This window comes from Leptodactylus fuscus, chromosome 10 (genome assembly GCF_031893055.1).
Source record: "Leptodactylus fuscus isolate aLepFus1 chromosome 10, aLepFus1.hap2, whole genome shotgun sequence".
Classification (NCBI taxonomy): domain Eukaryota; kingdom Metazoa; phylum Chordata; class Amphibia; order Anura; family Leptodactylidae; genus Leptodactylus; species Leptodactylus fuscus.
In genome coordinates, this window is record NC_134274.1 from 35,458,126 (window position 1) to 35,478,819 (window position 20,694).

General features: G+C 42.3%; 2 protein-coding genes across 2 annotated transcripts in view; both read right to left on the reverse strand.

The window, feature by feature from the left end:
* Positions 1 to 1,558: 1,558 nt before the first annotated feature.
* The window catches only part of LOC142219183 (uncharacterized), a 46,114-nt gene continuing 26,978 nt past the window's right edge, over positions 1,559 to 20,694 (reverse strand). The window contains exons 6-12 of the mRNA XM_075288135.1: positions 10,495 to 10,572; positions 6,117 to 6,250; positions 4,577 to 4,753; positions 4,427 to 4,496; positions 4,253 to 4,350; positions 4,066 to 4,174; positions 1,559 to 2,564 (exon numbers count right to left, since the gene is read on the reverse strand). Coding sequence (XP_075144236.1) covers positions 1,777 to 2,564; positions 4,066 to 4,174; positions 4,253 to 4,350; positions 4,427 to 4,496; positions 4,577 to 4,753; positions 6,117 to 6,250; positions 10,495 to 10,572 — 1,454 coding nt within the window. The 3' untranslated portion in view covers positions 1,559 to 1,776. The remainder of the gene's footprint in view (positions 2,565 to 4,065; positions 4,175 to 4,252; positions 4,351 to 4,426; positions 4,497 to 4,576; positions 4,754 to 6,116; positions 6,251 to 10,494; positions 10,573 to 20,694) is intronic.
* LOC142183057 (uncharacterized) lies at positions 16,193 to 18,835 on the reverse strand. Its single transcript, XM_075257961.1, has 3 exons — positions 18,721 to 18,835; positions 17,881 to 17,943; positions 16,193 to 17,797 (listed from the first exon to the last, which is right to left on the reverse strand). The coding sequence occupies exons 2-3, from the start codon at positions 17,912 to 17,914 to the stop codon at positions 16,347 to 16,349; spliced, it is 1,485 nt and encodes a 494-aa protein (XP_075114062.1). The 5' UTR covers positions 17,915 to 17,943; positions 18,721 to 18,835; the 3' UTR covers positions 16,193 to 16,346.

Consider the following 20,694-nt stretch of genomic DNA (forward strand, 5'->3'; position numbering starts at 1 on the left):
CTGTTGTTTGACATCGTCTTTTCACCTTCACGTTGATCTGGCTTCCAAGTTACTGTCAATAGGAGTAGAGGTGCAGTTCCTGGTACCACCACTATGAAGCACCGATTCCCGTGAGTAGGAGCAGAGCTGCTTCAGGCCGTATACATTGTATACCGCTTCCAGCAGTCAGATCAGCTACTCATTGTAGGGTCTGGGTATTGGACCCCACTGATCAGATACTGATGATCTAGTTTCTGGATAGTACATCAGTATCTAACCCATGGCGTCTTGGGCAACCCCTTTTAACTCCTTCCCACTCATTGGCACATTATTACATCGTGTTGAGGGTTTAATGTCGAAATAGTACGGTGCTGTAATGTCTGTAAAAGGAACATTACTTCTGACACTTGACTGTGTTACACAGCTGAGAAGTCAGAAGACGCCATGAATTGGGGATCAGAGATCTCAGGTTCAAGTCCTTTGTGGGACAGGGAAATTTAAACTAATGCCAGAAAAAAATTTCACCAGTGAGGCATTTTTACTTGGGTACTTTTTGCAATAGGCCTCCAAGATGCTTTGTCTTTATGGGTGTGATAGTAATACAAAGACATGTCCATATTACACAAATCTCCCACAGGGCTGTCAGTCTGGCCCATACACATCAGATAGCAAAAAATCCAACACAACAGATGTTAGTTGTGACCAACTTTAGTTGATGGTTGGCTGTATGGGACAGACTCTTAGAAAGGAGATCAGTCATGGCTTTTCTGGAGTCCTCAGCTGAGGTGTGAGGGGGATGTCCTGGCAATGACCGGGCCGCTCTGATAGAATTGGACGTACTTATAGTGGTCCATTGGTATCACTTTAGAAGTCACACAATAATGAGCTTCTACAATGCGATGCTACACTCCTAGATATGTCACCAGAGCTTTGTAGGTTGAAATTGGTGGGAAGAGTATATAGATAATCATAAGACAGAATACAATTGGCCTTGTAGGTTTGGGTTTAGATGACACATAATGAAGTCAAATATTGTCTGTTAGCGGCAGAGGTCCGAGCTTAGGAAGAAGCAGCAGCCATGTGCTGTGCCTGGTAGTCAGATACATGTTATCTGGGGAGTAATAAAGCTTATCAGTGCAATCCCTGGTTACAAAGGAAATTGGACCAACCTATATGGAAGCTGGGGGAGCGGTAAAATAAAAAAATAAATAATTAGAAACAAAAGTATACTCACCTGTCCCCAACACGCCATTGTCCCCTGCTGGTGTTTGGTCTCCAGTTGGGACCTGAATGTTGAAAATCACCCACGTAACCCCCTGGACAGATCAGTGGCCTTAGCTCGCACTGGGAAGGAATTAAGTGACATATGTGAGCGATGTCAGCATTCCTGCAACCGCTGAGGCCAGTGGTCATGTGGGGTGCAAGACCCCCGCAGTCCCACTTATTATCTTTGCAGGGGGGAGCCACAAGCCTGATTTCTCTGGCTGTAACTGATGTCACCGACTCCCCTCAGATCAGGTTGAGGGTCCATTGAGTGTGATTTGGGTGTAATAACAAACTGTATAACAGATTACCAGTATAAGTGCTGCCGATCTCCACTGAAATGGATTGGTAATACCAATACTATTGAGCATTATTTACTATAGGGGTGTTACCACGTTGACCAAAAAGTGTGGACTAAAAAAACAAATCTTTTATTGAAACATTAAGATATACTTCTCTATAGCAAGACTTAAACGTGGGAATGGCTTTGACATGAGGGCTTAGTGTGATTTGTATGGGTTGTCTGTTCCACACTTAAGCTTCTTTATGACCACAAGATTTTTGGTGATGGACAAGACGAAACTTACGAATAAAACTCTTCCCACACTTGGAACATGAGAAGGGTCTCTCCCCCGTGTGAGTCTTCTCATGGAAAACAAGGTCGCACTTATTACTGAAACATCTTCCACATTCCAGACATGGAAACGGTTTTTCCCCCGTGTGTGTCCTTTGGTGCACATGGAGCTGCTGCTTACGTGTAAAGCACTTGCCGCACTCAGAACATGGAAATGGTTTCTCTCCCGTGTGGATGAGCTGATGATGGAAAAGGTTCGATTTCCCTGAGAAACATTTCCCACATTCAGTGCAGGGGTAGGGCCTCTCTCCTGTGTGCGTTTTCTTATGCTTCACCACATCGCTCTTGGTTTTGAAGCTTTTCCCACATTCAGGACAAGGGAATGGCTTCTCACTCGTGTGAATAATCTGATGTCGGTTCAGGTTGGATTTCTTGGCAAAGCATTTTCCACAAGCAGAGCATGAAAATGGAGCTTTACTTATGTCAAGTGTCTCTTGTGGAGTAAGACTGGAATTTTTTGTAAAGCAGTCAAAACATGGAAATAAGGGGGGACATGTATGAGCCGTACACTGCGCACTGATACTTGTAGTATTGGGAGCGCTTCTCCTGTACATAGAGCTATCACATGGTATATCTGCTCCACACAAAACCTGGATTTCCTTCACCACTGTGTTGTCCTTTTCGTTCACGTCAGAAATAGTAGATGCAATGGGACCGTCCTCACCATCCATGCTAGGCTTCTCATCTCCTACAAAATTAATACAGAGTTTTCAGATATACAATACTACAGCACAACCTACAAGGCACCGGCGATTTGGTAGAACCAAGTAATAAAGCAGCATAACATAACCATGAGGGGTGCAAGTGAATTCCGTGGCATCTCTCTAACAAACATGATCCTGGATTGCAGATTTTCTTCAGTAAAGGGATAATACCAGGAAAAAATATTTATCCTCTATCCATAGGATAGAGAGTAAATTGCTGATGGGTGGGGTCTGACCACTGATCCTAAGAACGAGGGGTGTATTACCAAGACTGTAAATGTAGCTGTGGTAAAAACATTTGCACCCCCCCCCCTCCCAGTACCGGAGATAGTCAAAGTACAATATACGTACGATAGATGATAAAATGCTGATCGATGAGAATCACTGAGACCCTCTCCCCAACCGAGCAGCAATTTATCTTATATATATTTTTTGTGGCATATCCCCTATAAGATATCCTTGGTTACTCAAGTATCCCTGCAGAGAAAACTGTATCTAAATACAGAAAATATTTTCCACAATGAGTATGGACTCTGTATCCGGGGTATTCAGTATGCACTGTAATAATAATGATGCCTATGACTACCATATAGTGCCATACACCTACATGGTGGAAAGTGGACGTCATTACTGACTGATACAGATAAGGAAGCTTTGCCATCAGTCATCACTGAAAACCCATCACACATCTCTACAAACACCACACACTCCGGACTCCTCTGTAGAAAAAGGTAGAAGCCAAAAGATTTTGGTCACCACATTAGAGATGAACATCCTTAAAGTTTTCCATTCTGGCCGTACTGACAAGTGGTTAGCACTATACACAGAGGGCAGGCTGCTTTTTATGGGAGACAAGTCTGACCCAGTTATGAATTTGGACAAGGCAGCGCTCCTTCGCCTGACCCCACACACCCCTCTGCCCCACACAAACACCCAGGATCAGATATTCCTTGTTTAGGTCTTTCTGCCCACCCCCAGGACTATATATCGCTTAAGATAACTGCTAAGGATATCATCTCCTGATTTTAGAGCCACTTTTAATCTTTATACTGTCAGAAATTTCTGCTCACAGTCAGAGACACATGAGAATTGGCTGAGGCGCCTCCTACAGATGGGCAGTGGAATAACACATTGGATAGAGCCCCCATTCTGTCACTATGTGAAGGTCACACAATGGGGGGATCTAATAAAGCTGTCATTTCCTACACTAGTCTTGATTCACTAGATGTGCCAGAGCGACCATCTTCCTAATAGTTCTTGTACATGTAGTTGCTGCTGAACTCAAGTCTACACCACTCAGGAGCTGGGAGAGATTTTGTATAACACACTAGTTTTCTTAACTTGATGGACCGTCAGAATCTGCCCCACCTAGACTCTCACGCCGCAGGAGATGACATGTGAATACCATCACTCCCAGGACTGTACTACAAGGATCTCATAGTTGACTATTCTGGGACCCTGATGTGTTCAGTCATTAATACTCACCGGGGTCAATAGCTGAAGGCGTTTCCTCCGCGCACTGCTCATAACTCCTCTCATGAGCCTCTTCTTCCTCCTCCAGTACTTCAACTTTAATATCAATCATGTCTTCCTCCTAAGTAATCCATAGACAATATACTCATAGAGAATTGTACATTATAGGCTGCACATTGAGATCTCCATTGCATTATACCTGGCAGTCTTGTGGGGTATCCTGATCTTCCTTGGGACAGTCCTTGAAATAAATAGGACTGGGACATCTTACTGGTATATTTCTCCTACTGGATCCATCTGGAAGTAGACAATGTACAACCAGAAAATATATTATGTATATATGAGGGACAGGTGATGAGGACGGCCTACTTACCCTCTGATGGCTGCTCATGTGCTGTAATGTTCTTGCACAGATTCTTGTGTCCTTCTAAATATTCCCAAACCTGTGTGAAAGAATGGACAGATCCTTGTAGTGACCTGATACAGACCTGTATAATGTCCCCGCACCCCCGTGACAGCTCACCTCTCCAGTAAGGAGATGTACAATCTTGTTGGTGAGTTGTAAGATTTTCTGCTCATTGTCTTTCTCCTGCGTCACTGGCTGAGGCTCCATGATGGGACTTTGACTCCTGCTCCATCTTCCTGATCCAATCCCACATGTCTCATGTTTACCCAATGTCTTCTTGGTAAAAATATAACCCTACACATTAAATATATATTATGGAGTCGCATCTTACAGCAATTCCTTCCCAACTACCAAACCTGGATCAATCAAACCCGGACTCTCCAGAAATCTAGTAAGTGTGAACTGCCCTTGAGTCCCATAGACTCACTGCTCTTACAGTAAAGAATCCCCTACTGTACTTATATACTGGTGTAGAATGCGCCTTGTTTATAACATAGTAAAGGCCCCCTTGTTAAACAGATATTTGGCTGACCTTCAGACTTATTTAATAAGCTTTAAGGGGCTTCCACAACTCAGCAATGTTGGATACTGATCAGTATTAGATCAGTCAAAGTCCCACAGCAGGACTCAATCAGCTGTTTCAGAATCCATACATGAGGTATATGGCTCGAAGCTGCTCTGCTCCTACTCGACTTGTATTTCAAGGCACTACTACTACTACTACTACAGCGTATGGAGCTATGTACACTGTATACAGCTTCTGGCTCTGTACACTGTATACAGATTCTGGCTCTGTACACTGTATATAGCTTCTGGCTCTGTATACTGTATACAGCTCCTGGCTCTGTACACTGTATACAGCTCCTGGCTCTGTACACTGTATACAGTTTCTGGCTCTGTACACTGTATACAGCTTCTGGCTCTGTACACTGTATACAGTTTCTGGCTCTGTACACTGTATACAGCTTCTGGCTCTGTACACTGTATACAGCTTCTGGCTCTGTATACTGTATACAGCTCCTGGCTCTGTACACTGTATACAGCTTCTGGCTCTGTACACTGTATACAGCTTCTGGCTCTGTACACTGTATACAGCTTCTGGCTCTGTACACTGTATACAGCTTCTGGCTCTGTACACTCTGGACTCTGATCAATATGATCCTGTGGATAGGTCATCAGTATCTGGATTTGCTGGGTCATAGACAACCCCTTTAATTTCGACAATCCTTCTGGATATTGTAGTTCACCCAGCTCCTTACATTCATACATTACTTTTGTTACCTGCCTTTGATTCCACTCAAGCTCGGCCATGTCTTTCTTATACACTGGTGCCCAGATCTGTTCATAATCCTCCACCTGACGTCTAACAAGTGATATTTAGAGTGACAGAGCCATATTCTTATAATGTGAATCCACGCCTGTCTGATGTACCCGATGATCTTACTTGCCATGGCGGCAGCTGCCTGGCATTGGCTGCTGCAGTTCCATTTCCTGACAACTAACATTATAAAGTTCTTTTCCCTTCCAGTTTTATCATCTGCAAAAACTGATATTACATATTATATTAAGAAGAATAATAATAGCGCCTCCTACTGACTCTTGTGGTGCCCCAGTGTCAGTATATACCATTAACCACACTATCCCCATTTCATCTCACCTCTCCGGTCAGGAGATAGATGACGTCCAGCGTTAGACTTAATATTCTTCCAGAAATCTTGTCGTTCTTTATGTCCATTGTCCTGGAGACGTCAGACTCTGCTGTCCTTGTATAGATGGCTGAAGATTTGTATCAATAGCATCTGAAAGTATAGAATGGTGTAACCTGTATTGTTACGGAAAGTAATGTGACCCCAATCTTCTGTGTCAGTCTTTACTACCTCTAGTATTCTATTCCTCAGCAGGGTAATGACACAGACCAGAGATTAGCAGCTGGAACTATATGTGTAATGACCGCAGGGGTCTGTATATACAGATCAGTATACAGTCAGGGTAACACACAAGAAATACAATACCTAGTGATGGAGATCCAAACCCGGCACCGCACGACAACCGCTATGTGTGTACAGGCGCCATGAAGTTAACCCTTTCCAGTCTGAGGACAGGGACAGCAGCGGCAGAAGTTGGGACACTGTAGTGGCCAAAGGACCTTGGATGATGTCAGTGTCATGTGATCAGTGAGGCTGTGGATGGGGCGGAGCTTGAGTAGTTATTGTGTGATGTCATACTGCGAGCCTGCTGTCACTGTCCACATAGAGCTGTGTGTGATGTGTATGTAGCAGTGCTACGTGTGTGTGTGTGATGACAGTGAAGTGTATGTAGCAGTGCTATGTGTGTGTGATGTGTATGTAGCAGTGCTACGTGTGTGTGTAATGTGTATGTAGCAGTGCTATGTGTGTGATGTGTACGTAATAGTGCCGCCAGTGTGTGATGTGTATGTAGCAGTGCTACGTGTGTGTGATGTGTACGTAGCAGTGCCTTCTGTGTGTGTGATGTGTATGTAGCAGTGCTATGTGTGTGTGATGTGTACGTAGCAGTGCTGTCTGTGTGTGTGATGTGTTTGTAGCAGTGCTATGTGTGTGTGATGTGTATGTAGCAGTGCTATTTGTGTGTGATGTGTATGTAGCAGTGCTACGTGTGTGTGATGTGTATGTAGCAGTGCCATCTGTGTGTGATGTGTATGTAGCAATGCTATGTGTGTGTGTGTGACGTGTATGTAGCAGTGCTACGTGTGTGTGACGTGTATGTAGTAGTAAATGACTGTGATGTCCATTTTTAGTATGGCATCACACACCCCATGTTTTAAAAGCAATGAATGTCTTTGGGTCTGTTCACATGACTATTCCTATGTCTGTCAAAACATACAATGATCGGGCATGTCTGTTTTGTTTATTTTTTACGGTCCATTAGAAAAACCAGACATGTGACTAGACCCATAGACATTCATGGATTTAAAAAACGCCCATGTGACAGTCATTCCAAAAACAGCTGTGGAGACTACAGAAAGGCAGTTTCCTTTTCTCCCACCATATACTCCTCTAAGGAATGGAGGACAAACCTTCCAATTTCTGCAGGATTGGTCATCTGTCTTCTGTATGAAGCCTCCTGAATCCCCTACAACAGATGGTGGGGACTGGACATGTCAATTTTCAAGGCCTGATCCTTTTATTCTCAAGGAAGATCAGTTACCGCCAGAGGTCATTGCTTACTATATAATATACTATAATCGTTCATACACTCAAATGTATGAGGGATCCAGAAAAATGGGGCCCTGTGGGTGCAAAATGACTGTGAAAAAATGGAGGTTTTTCACGGCTGATTTCACCATTAGTGGTGTGAATGGCGCCTTACATGAAGAAACTCAAAAGCCAAGGACACAGAATTCTTCTCAAAAATCCTTTTGTTGTAGCAGAATGGTCTGTAGGAAGGTCAAAACATCTTCAAAGGTCCTTAATCAGTACATGACCCTAAGTATGGTGTGCTGTGCAATAACCGTACAAAATAGGCATATAACATAGAGGTGCTGCCATATGGTGCTTCTGGATACATGCGTCTACTGCATGTAAACACATTATGGTTCATTAGGATGGTGAGACTCTGTACACCTGGATGTAACTATAGCCGCATCCAGTCCATGGCCGCCGATACTCTCAGTTTGGTGGGATTCATGTCAGCGCTATATATTTACTGTGGTAAATGAGGTAACAGCAAATCTGACAGGCCAGTAAATAAATGCAGCTAAACTGAATCTAATCTGTTACTTACCCCAAAGTGAGAGCTGTGGCGCCCAAGGGCCGAGTGTGGCTATAAGCTACATGCAGGTAGCTGGAGTGTCACCACACTTACATTTTAGGAACTCCATATTAGTAACCTTCATGTGAGGCACACAGGGGTTAATGTCATGGTACATGATGGGGGTAAAACTAAATTACCCCATGTCCCTGACATTAATAGTAATAGTAACCCCAGCAAGTTCTTGTTTTTCATCTTCAATACCACATTGATGGCTCTGTACCAGGGCTGGGGGTTAGGGGTATGCTGAATAGTGCTGCTTCTGTTTTTAGATGTTTCCATGGTTACTGAGGTACAATTCTAATCATTGCAAACGTTTTTACACTTTTATTGACAAGTACATTAAGCTTAAAGAGGACCTTTCATCAGATCAGGCACAGGCAGTTCCATATACTGCTGGAAAGCCAACAGTGCGCTGAATTCAGCGCACTGTCTGCTTTCCCGATCTGTGCCCCAGGTAAAGCGCTATCGGTCCCGGTATCGTAGTGCTTTACAGTCAGAAGGGCGTTTCTGACAGTCAGCCAGGAACGTCCTTCTCCACAGCAGCGCCTATTGCGCTGTAGAGTGTGAACGGGGAGGAATGCCCCCTCCCTCTGCTCACAGTACTCGTCTATAGACGAGTATTATCAGGAGGGGAGGGGGGCGTTCCTCACCGCTCACACTGCGCAGTGCGATAAGCGCTGCTGTGGAGAAGGACATTCCTGACTGACTATCAGAAACGCCCTTCTGACTCTAAAGCGCTACAGTACCGGGACCGATAGCGCTTTACCCTGAATTCAGTGCGCTGTCGGCTTTCCAGCAGTATATGGAACTGCCTGTGCCCAATCTGATGAAAGGTCCTCTTTTAGCAGAGACTCAATCTTTATAGTGTTGACCCTTATTTTTCTGGACCTCTGTAGTTCCCCTACCATGCTGGATATCAGTGTCTGGACCAAAGCCTGACAGAAGGCAACCCATTAAGCCATTCTTACCGAACCAGTGCTTGGAGTTTATCCATCCACATGCCCTTGTGTCACCTCACCGCTCTTCTGTGCCTGGTCCTCCGCTCTATTTCCTCCTCATTTCACACCACAGCCAAAGTCTATCTAATCTATCCATAAAATTAGGATTGGCTGCTTGTAGTTGTAACCTTCATCCCCCCAGGTAAGTGTCACATTTCTGAAAGTCTGACCCCCCTCCCCATCAAGAAGGATAATGGTGGACTGTAGGTTTCCCATGCTTCCTTGAATATGGAGTACCAGTTCTGGACTGCAATCTCGAGCAGTCCCATAGCAGTGACCGGGACGCTGTCACAGCCCCACTGTTGTTGACACTATAACTAAGGATATGTTCATATTTGACAGATATATTGTTTCCCCCTCCATGCTTGACAGTGGGGCCGTGTTCTTTGGGTCATAGGCAGCATTTCTCTTCCTCCAAACACGGCGAGTTGAGTTAATGCCAAAGAGCTCAGTTTTTGTCTCCTCTGACCACAGCACCTTCTGTAATTCACTCTCAGAATCATCCAGGTGTTCATTGACAGACTTCAGACGGGACTGCACATGGGCCTTCATGGTCAGGGGGTCCTTGCGGGCACGGCAGGATTTTAATCCATTATGCTGTAATGTGTTCCCAATCTTTCAATTTTCTTGGTTACTGTAGTCCCAGATGCCTTGAGATTATTAACAAGTTTCCCCCGTGTAGTTTTAGGCTCATCTCTTACCTTCCTCGTGATCAAGGATACCCCACGAGGTGAGATTTGGCATGGAGCCCCAGATTGATGTCTATTGACAGTCATTTTGTATTTCCTCCATTTTCTTACCATTGCACAGTTGTCTCCTGTGAAATACTTATTTCTCTCAGCAAAATGCAAATAAATTTATTAAATGTATACAATGTGATTTTCTGGATTTTATTTTTGATATTCTCTCAATGTTAAAATCAACCAACCCTTAAAATTAGAGACTGTGGGGGCGGAGCTTGGCCGCACTACGTAATGGCCGCTTGATCCCGGAGCTCCGACACGAGCCCGCATCGTACACCAGCACAGGGAGCCCACATAGCCTTCACTGCTCCGCGCACAACACCGCAGCCTGTCGGAATACACCCGGCACCCATCATGACCAGGAGGAAATCGGGGAAGCCCGATATCACGCTGATATCGGACTTCATAGTTCAGCCACCACGCGCCTCCTCACCGCACTCGAAGAGAGATGTCCCAGCCACCACACAACCGCAGCCCCAGACCCCACATAGGCTGCCCATACCTCCGATGCTTGACTCACAGAGGAAACACAAAAGGGAGTTAGCCCTCTCACCACTGTCGTCCCCATCTGCAAAGGAACCTGTGAGTAAAAAGAGCCAGCAGGCTCCAACAAGTAGAAATAACTCCAGCAGCAGCATGTGCAGTTCAGACAGCAGCTCTGCTATCACTGTGTATGAGCAGGAGCCCTGTTTAACCCCTGATGTCCCAGCTTCAGAGCGCTCTATACAAGTTATGCTAACCACTTTACAAGCTAATATCTGTGCTAACTTTAATTCTGCAATAGCTAATCTGCAATCCACTATTGGTGACCTAGGTGATCGCACATCTCATCTGGAAAACAAAATGTCTGAAGTCGCACAGTCACATAATGAGCTAGTATCTGCATTTAATGAAGCTGATGTGGAAATACAACGCCTGAGAGACAAGGTGACGGACCTGGAAGACAGGTCACGTCGTAACAACATAAAGATTAGAGGCGTATCAGAAGATGTGGCACCTAATGATATCTCCAACTATCTGACAGCCATGTTTAAATCCCTATCACCCACCTCTTCTGACCTGGATCTCACTATTGATAGAGCGCACCGCATACCAAAAGCTAGAAATGCGCCCGAAAAAGCCCCTAGAGACATTCTCGCTAAAATTCACTTCTACTGTACAAAAGAAACTTTACTACTGGAAGCCAGAAAGAAAGGCTCATTACCTAATCCATATTCTAATATCAAGCTGTTTCCTGACCTGTCCGCAGCAACGTTACAAGCTCACAGGGCATTTAGCCAAGTCACAGCAACTCTACGCACTAACAACATCAAATACAAATGGGATTTTCCAACCAAATTAATTATCACCAAAGATGGCTCCACCTTCATAATTAACAACCCAGAAAAAGGCTTACTACTTCTTGATAACTGGCGACTTCCTACAAACGCATCTCCCCCGACTCTTTCTCCACAACATCATCCGTTCTCTCCGGCCTTAATTACCGAGGACTGGAAAATTGTTGGAAAACGCGGCAATCACTCCTAACTACGCAAAACTCCCTATGCTGGTTCTTTAACCTACAGATCAGGCCCTCACGGGCTTTATGCTGAATGGGCTCTACTTTCCGGAGCCGTACCTCCGTTTATTCATCGCAATGCTAAGTACTTTACTGGCATCATTTATTTTTTTTCTGGTTTATTCCTGTTATATATGTTTTGCTTATGTTTTTGTTTTCTGTTCCTGTAGCACCCTCTTAAACATCCTGACGGACAGCCTCATGCCTCCGACCGACCCGGACCCAAATTCCGCTGTACACTATCCTGCTTCATGTATTATAGTGAGTACAAAACCTATTCCCACATATAGACACCCAATAGTTTATATATCAACACGACCCATCCACAAAAATGGATTTAACAATTTCTTCCATAAATGCTAAAGGACTTAACAGTCCTTATAAACGACATTTATTATGGAAAGAAGCCCTAACTCTCAAGTGCGACGTACTGTTCACACAAGAGACGCACTTCTCGATTACTAAAACCCCTAAAATAACTCACCCTAAATTCCCACATGTTTACTTATCCTCAGCTGATACAAAAAAGAAAGGAGTACTGATAGCCATTGCTAACTCAGTGGTATTCACACTTGAACAGATTATTACTGACACACAGGGACGTTTCCTATTTATAATCTGCCAAATTAATAATATTCAGTACACTCTAGCCAACATTTATGCCCCAAATACGAAACAAAACGAATTTCTAGCAAAATTTTTTGCAAAACTACGGAAAAAAGCAAAAGGCATAGTAATAATAGGTGGTGATCTAAACGATATTATGTTCCCAGACCTCGACTCCACATCTACCTCTAGGCACATGTCATCTATTCGTAATTTGTCACTCAAGGAGGGATATGTCGATGCCTGGAGGTGTACACATGGAACTGAAAGAGATTACACATTTTTCTCTTCCCCTCATCAAACATACTCCAGGATCTACATGTTTCTTTTAAATCACTTTAATCTCAATCTGATTAAATCCACAAACATTGGCTCAATAACATGGTCAGACCATGCTCCTATCTCTATAACACTACACCAACAGTCTTATCCACCGAATATATATCTTTGGAGACTAGATGACTCTCTACTCTGCCACTCCGACTATCAAACCACTCTAGCAGAGCGTATCTCCGAATATTTTCGGCTTAACTCTATCAGTCAATTAGATAACTCTATAGTTTGGAATGCACATAAGGCGTTTCTTCGCGGTATACTCATACAGCTTGCATCAATCAGGAAAAAACTGAGACACAAAGAATCGCAACAATTATTAAAAAGTATATCTGAACTGGAGATTGTACATAAGCGTAATCCTACTGACCTAGTTACCTCCAAGTTAAGAGATTTAAGAAACCAACTACAACAATTACTCACAGATTCTTATAATAAATTACTGACCAAATATAAGTTAAATTACTATGCACATAGTAACCGACCCGGTAAATTCCTAGCTAGTCAGGCGAAAAAAAGATCTGTAAACCAACGAATCTCCTATCTGATAAACCAGAACAAAGAAAAAATTATAAACCCCCAACTAATAGTAAACCATTTCAAACAATATTACGAAAACCTTTACAACTTAAAAAATGATAAAAGTATTTATCAACCATCTGCTGAAGACATTTCTGCATTCTTAGACGAGCTAAATCTACCCCAAATCTCTAACTCTCAACTTGAAGCTCTTTCCATGCCTATTACATCACAAGAAACACTTCAGGCAATTACAACATTAAAAATTGGTAAAGCACCCGGCCCGGACGGATTTACGAATGGTTATTACAAAAAATTTGCAGACCTGCTAGCACCCCACTTAGCATCGATGTTTAATGAAGCGATAAATAAAAAAGAATTCCCAGAAGAGATGCTATCAGCTACACTTATCACTCTCCCAAAACCGGGCAAAGACCCGATTACCCCAGCGAACTTTCGCCCCATATCGCTCTTAAACACCGATGTAAAGATTTTTGCAAAAATCTTAGCTAAAAGATTAACATCAATAATGCCAACTATTATTCATCCAGACCAGGTAGGTTTTATTGCTGGCAGACAAACAACAGATGGTACACGCAGGTTCATAGACCTAATTCAACATGCTGAACTGACCCAAACGCCTTCTCTGCTTCTGGCCTTAGATGCAGAGAAGGCGTTTGATAGAGTGCATTGGAATTTCCTGAAAAAAGTACTGATAAAATTTGGATTTACCGGAAACATCCAAGACGCTATTCTTGCACTTTATTCCAACCCCTCGGGCAGAGTATACAACTCGGGCTATATTTCAGATAAATTTACTATCACAAATGGCACCCGTCAGGGATGTCCATTATCTCCTATCATCTTTGCTATGATTATGGAACCGCTAGCAGAGCATATAAGACAAAATCAAAACATCTCGGGTCTTAAAGTAGGGAAGACTACCCACAAGATTGGCCTCTATGCCGATGACATCATTCTAGCCATTACCGACCCTGTTAAATCCCTCCCTATAATCCATCAAACGCTTAAACTATTCGGCAATGTGTCCTATTATAAGGTCAATGAAAACAAATCACACATTCTTAATCTGGGTGTCTCTAACTCTTGCAGAACCAAGCTTTTAACCATGTCTGCCTTTCAATGGAATGAAAAAAAGATTAAATATTTAGGTATTAACCTGACATCTCCCAGTTCCATCCTCTATAAAGAAAACTTTCCACATTTATTAGACACGGTTAAGAAAAAACTGGATTGTTATCACAAACTACCTCTATCCTGGATAGGCAGAATCTCCATCCTTAAAATGTTAGTCCTTCCTATAATTTTGTATCAACTCAGAACACTTCCAATACACATTCCTATTTCCTTCTTTAACAATATCCAAAAAGCACTAAATAATTTTATCTGGAGCTATAAGAAACCCAGAATTAATGTCAACACTATGACTATGTCCTGGAGGGTCGGAGGCATGGGGCTACCTGACATACGTAAGTACCAGATCGCATCCTTACTAGACCAAGCTAAATCTTGGTGGCGTCAACCACAGAACAGATGGTCACAGATAGAAGACTTCTATGTTCACGGACATTCCATCCGACTTCTAACACCAAAGAACGAAGTGGATAACATAACTCTTGCTAAACCCCCCTCCCCTAGCTTATATAGTGTTAAAGCTACATGTAATGCGTGGGTAACTTACTCTAAATTGACTCCAAAGATGGATACAATACCAGTGACTTCTCTGCCAATCCGTTATCTTTACACCATTGTCCCTGATCTCGACCTCACCACATGGGAAGATAAAGGAATCCGAAATATCGCTGATATACTGGACGGTGGTTCCTTGGTTCCTTTTGCATTCCTAACCTCGAAGTTTCATATACCAACTAGAGACTTCTTCAAATACCTACAAATCCGTCATGCCTTAGCGTCTCACCAGTTCACCACCTACACCTTCCCTAGAACTGCCTATCTATTTTTCATGAACTCTAAGAAATCTTCTGGAGGGATCTCACTCTTTTATGGAAATCTTACCACACCCAGTGATGATGCAAAACCTAAATATATGATGCGTTGGGAAACCGACTTGGAACAAGTGTTTGATCTCTCATTATGGCACAAAGCCTTCATGTGGACGAATCGCATATCTAAGGGCATACACCATATCGAACTGTCCCGCAAGATTTTATTACGTTGGCACATCACACCAGCTAAGCTGGCCAAAATGGATCTAAACTATCCTGATCTATGCTGGAGAGGATGCGGCAACAAAGGTACTTATTTTCACGCCTGGTGGTCCTGCCCTATAGTTCACACTTTTTGGCTTACCGTTTTTTCTGCTCTCAACAACTCACTTAACCTTCACCTAACACCTACCCCAAGCCTAGCACTATGCTTCCTCAACACTGAACTCCTACAAAAACCCACTGCTACAGTCGTCTCCCATATTATACTGGCATCTAGAAGCATTATTGCATCTTCCTGGAAAAGTTCAAAACCCCTGCACATCTCCGAAGTCAGAGAAAGAGTTAATGGTGCAAAAGATTTGGAATTAAAATTTGCCTCACAAAAGAAACGATGGTTACTAGAAAAAGAGAAATGGCAACTCTGGAACCCGGCTACTTTCCTCTAATATAGTATCTTTTTGTGTACATTCACAGCTTGCCTTCCATAGAGTATACATAGGAATATAGATGAGCATATTTGCCTGATATTCTGCTTTTCTTCCCTCCTTTCCACCAAATGTACTACCTTTAAAATTTGGTTAGGTCAATCGGAAATATGATTCAATATTGTCCTCTCTTCTTTTTCCACTCACTACCCTACCATACTGCGGTGCTACTACTGTTACACCTTACCCTTGTTATACGGTTTTATATTTCTAAACTGTTGCTATAAATTTCTTGTTTGTATTCTTAAAAAATATTTTCAATAAAAATAAATTTGAAAAAAAAATAAAAAAAATTAGAGACTGTTCATGTCTTTGTCAGGGGGTAAACTTACAAAATCATCAAGGGGTCAAATACTTATTTCCTTCACTGTATATACCAAAACTAACAGCAGCAATATATCAGCAACCAGGGCAGATACCAGCAAAACTGAGAATGCCTTGAATTCATTGCAGCGGTATATAACACTCCAAATGTTAGAGGACATGACTTTCTCCTAAAGTCTTTCTTCAGTCACCCCCTTGGGACAAGTATTGTTTCTATTGTACTGAGGCCACAGCCATATTACCAGTATGGGACATTCCTTTGTTTTCTAGGTCATATAATAGACTTCTTGTCTCCCACAACTGACGATAACCATAAAACACGGACTCTCATACATCTCTATTACTTCTCTCCCGTGTGACCTTTTTGATGCCTCTTTAAACTATACTTCTGTGCAAACTTTTTCCCACACTGGGTGCAAATAAAGGGACGCTGTTCTTTTGTGTGACTCAGTTCATGCGTCTTTAGTGTCCTCTTGTCAGAAAATGGCAGCCCACATTCATAGCAGGCATATGGTTTCTCCCCTGTGTGAATTCTTTGGTGCACAAGTAGTGATGACTTTTCAGAAAAACACTTTCCGCAGTCTGTACAACTATGTTTTTTCTCGCCCGTATGGGTCTTGTAATGGCGGTTTAAGTTGCTTCTTGCAGGAAACTCCTTTCCACAGTCTGAACACTGAAATGGCTTCTCACCCGTGTGAATTCTCTGATGTATAATTAGTTGAGTATTGGTCAAAAATCCCTTTCCACATTCACAACAAATAATCGGCTTCTCCTTCAAGTGAATCTTCTCATGTGTAGAAAGGGCAGATTTATCTCGACAGTTTTTCCCGCACTGGGAACATATGAATGATTTATCTTTGGCATGGGTTCTTTGATGCCTCTCCATTTTGTCTTTTGCGATAAACCTTCTTCCACATTGAGGACATTGGAAGGGCTTCTCTCCAGTGTGTGTTCTCTGATGAACCACCAGTTGACCTTTCCATAAAAAACATCTCCCACATTCAGAACACGCATATGGCTTGTCTCCTGCATGGGCTCTTTCATGCGAGACCAGATGTCCCTTGCTCCGAAAATGCTTGCCACACAGAGGACAGGGATAAGGTTTTTCTCCTGTGTGAATTCTTCGATGGACCACAAGATGAGAGCTGTCCAGAAACCGCTTTCCACACTCAGTGCATTGGAATCGTTTCTCTCCTGTGTGGATTCTAAGATGTACAGAAAGAAAAGAGTTCTTCATGAAACATTTCCCGCACTCCGAACACTTGAATGGTTTTTCTTGAGTCGCGTCACCTGTCTGCTGCTTAGTAGGATTTCCTTCTTCATGAGGAACCATTTCTTTTCTCATACAACCAGATGAGTCTTCAAAATGATCTGTGGGTGAAAAACCATCGGTGTCATCTCCTTCATCACTGGAGACGGACTCCTCCTTGATATGAAGGCACGGATCTTCTGAATAGTCTGTGAGATTATCCTCCACACTGGAAATGGATTCCTCTTTGATATGAAGAGACCTATAATCCATAGGTGTATGCACGTCATTGTCGGAGGGGTTCTCCTCCTCGTCTGAAACAGATTTCTCCTTAATATGTAAGGACATATACATTTCTGTTTCGGTGAAGTCTCCTTCATCACATGAGAGGGGTTCCTCCTTAACCTGACTGAATGGTTCTTCTGTATCATCTGGAGAGCTACACCTGTCAGCAATGGTAAGGTTTTGTGCTTCAGAAGAACTAGAGGTCTCCAACGGATGTTCCCCAAAATATAAAACCGATTCTTCATCTTTAGGAAACTCTGAGAAAAAAAAGTAATGTACAGTAGTTAGAACTTTGTGTTTGTACTAAAGTCTGACTCCAGTCCATGAAGTCTACACATACCTGTTGACATGAGGGTCTGGTGACTCTCCATCATGTCATCTTCATTAAGATCCTTGTGATGTTCTAAAAATAAATAATAAATTATTCTCAAATTCCACCTCAAATGTGTACAACATGTCATGATATATCTAAAGAGGTCTAAAGAGGTCCTCTGTTCAGTAATTTAAAGAGAGCCTGTCACTGTAGTGCTAGTCACATACGCGCACTTCCCATTGAAATCAATGGGTTCTGTTTTGAAGCGTCGCGTTCGGACACGTGTATACGTGTCTAAATGAGTGGCGCTTATGCCGTGTGAAGGGGCCCTTAGGCTCAATCAAATTTATCAAATATTGTGCGACATTCAATAAATTTGCACAAACTCCAGGAAAACTGAATTTAAATTTCATAATAAATCTCCATTTGCTGAAAAATTTTGCACTTTTATTAACTGCTCCACCACCAGACAAACCCAATGTCTACTAACCCTGCTCTATAAACTCCCACACATTCTGCAAACCAAAAGGCACGCAAACCATCTCAGTATGCAAGAAGCAAGGAGAGCTTATTAGTAAATATTTATATATATATATATATATATATATATATATATATATATATATATATATATATACACACACACACCCCCACCCCACCCTATGACGGAGGTGACTAATACCAGATAGAAAGAACCGGCTCCATAACTATATATATATATATATATATATATATATATATATATATATAATAATACTATATATATAAATATATATATATATATATATATATATATATGTAATGTCCGCAGGGGTCTGTATATACCGATCAGTATACATTCAGGATAGCACACAAGAAATACAATACCTAGTGATGGAGATCCAAACCTGGCACCGTACGACTACCGCTACGTGTGTACAGATGCCATGACATTAACCCTTTCCAGTCCGAGGACAGGGACAGCAGTGGCAGAAGATGTGACACTGTAGTGGTCAAAGGACCTTGGATGATGTCAGTGTCATGTGATCAGTGAGACTGTGGAAGAGGCGGAGCTTGAGTAGTTATTGTGTGATGTCATACTGCGAGCCGGCAGTCACTGTCCACATAGAGCTGTGTGTGATGTGTATGTAGCAGTGCCGTGTGTGTGTGATGTGTATGTAGCAGTGCCGAGTGTGTGTGATGTGTATGTAGCAGTGCCGTGTGTGTGTAATGTGTATGTAGCAGTGCTAAGTGTGTGTCATGTGTATGTAGCAGTGCCGTGTGTGTGTAATGAAGTATGTAGCAGTGCTACGTGTGTGTGTGATGTGTATGTAGCAGTGCTACATGTGTGTGATGTGTATGTAGCAGTGATACATGTTTGTGTGTTATGTCTATGTAGCAGTGATATATGTCTGAGAAACACGGATTCTAAATTGTCTCCTATGGTCCCTCCAACATCTTTCTCTTTATGTGAGAATGACTTTTTCTATCTGATTCTGGAATTTTATTTTCGTGACGAATTGTACTTTGTGATTATTGGATTTTTTTTAAAATGAAAATAGGAAATTTGGTTAAAAGACACTGGAAAAATCCCCAATTTTCCAAATGTTACATTTTCTTTTTTTTATATAGATTATCATAGCACCCAAATAAGATCATACATATTATTTAGAGTCCTAAATCAGGCTAAAACATATCTTTTAATATCTATAAAGTAAAAAGAACAAATAATCCAAACCCTAAGGGTAAATTCACACAGGGTTTTTCGGATCAGAACCTGAGGCGGAGATCGCCTCAGGTTCCGATCTAGAAGCCGGGGAGCTGCACCCATCTCCTTCACCTTGTTTCCCTCTGGTCCGCTAATAGTTAATCTTGCCTTACCTGTGTTATTGACAGCCTATCTTCCTATCAAGTCTGGGGCGGATTCTTCCTTCCTATTTATTGTTTACTCCCATTCACCTTGGCACTTGCTATTGCCTTGTGCATGCTGGCTGTTTACTCTTTGCTGTTTGTTATCTCTATACATATTCCTGAGCTCTGGCTTTATCTTGATTGTTTTCTTGGATTTTAACTCTGTACTGCGCTGCTCGTCTGGTTCCAACCCCTAGGCTAGCTGACCTCCCTTATGTTCTCGTTTGTTTTGTCTTTGTGCTGTGTCATCACTTACATCTAAGAAGGGACTGTTGCTCAGTTGTTCCCTACCGCCTAGGGTAATTGAGGCAAGTAAGTAGGGGCAGGGAAGGATCCATCTTACGGATCACTGTCTCCTCGTGCCCCTCCTCCCAGGGTTCAACAGCAGCTACTAGGGAATTTCTCTTCTAGCTATTCCCTTACAATATCACAGTAGCAATAACTCTGGTCTAACATAAAGCTTATGTCTATCAGATTCCCGTCTTCCTATCTTTTTGAATATTCTGTTATCCAGACCCAGACAAGAAACCTTGGTTGCCACACCGATTCGGAATGAATGAGAGCAAAATTTGAAGTTATCCAACTTTAATTTAGCTAAACAATTTCTAAGAATATAATTAAATTGAAATTTAGTCATGGAGAACTATTCTGATGTACTAACAAAACCGAACTATCAACAGGTCTGGCCTTCAACCATTAAGATACAACTGAATACAAAACCAAACCAGCAAACCTATTAATTCTAGTGCGTGAACCTTTAACCAGCTGATAATTGTAGGGAAGTTAGCTCAGTAGGAGCAGCAGTGCGAACCCAAACAGCCAAGACAGAGATACAAAATGTGCAGCAAACTGGTCTATATAGAAAAAAAACAAAAAACAGGAAAATAAATAAACCTTGAATTCAGGAACAAAATGAGCAACACAAAATACAGCCTTAACTTCAGGCAAAAA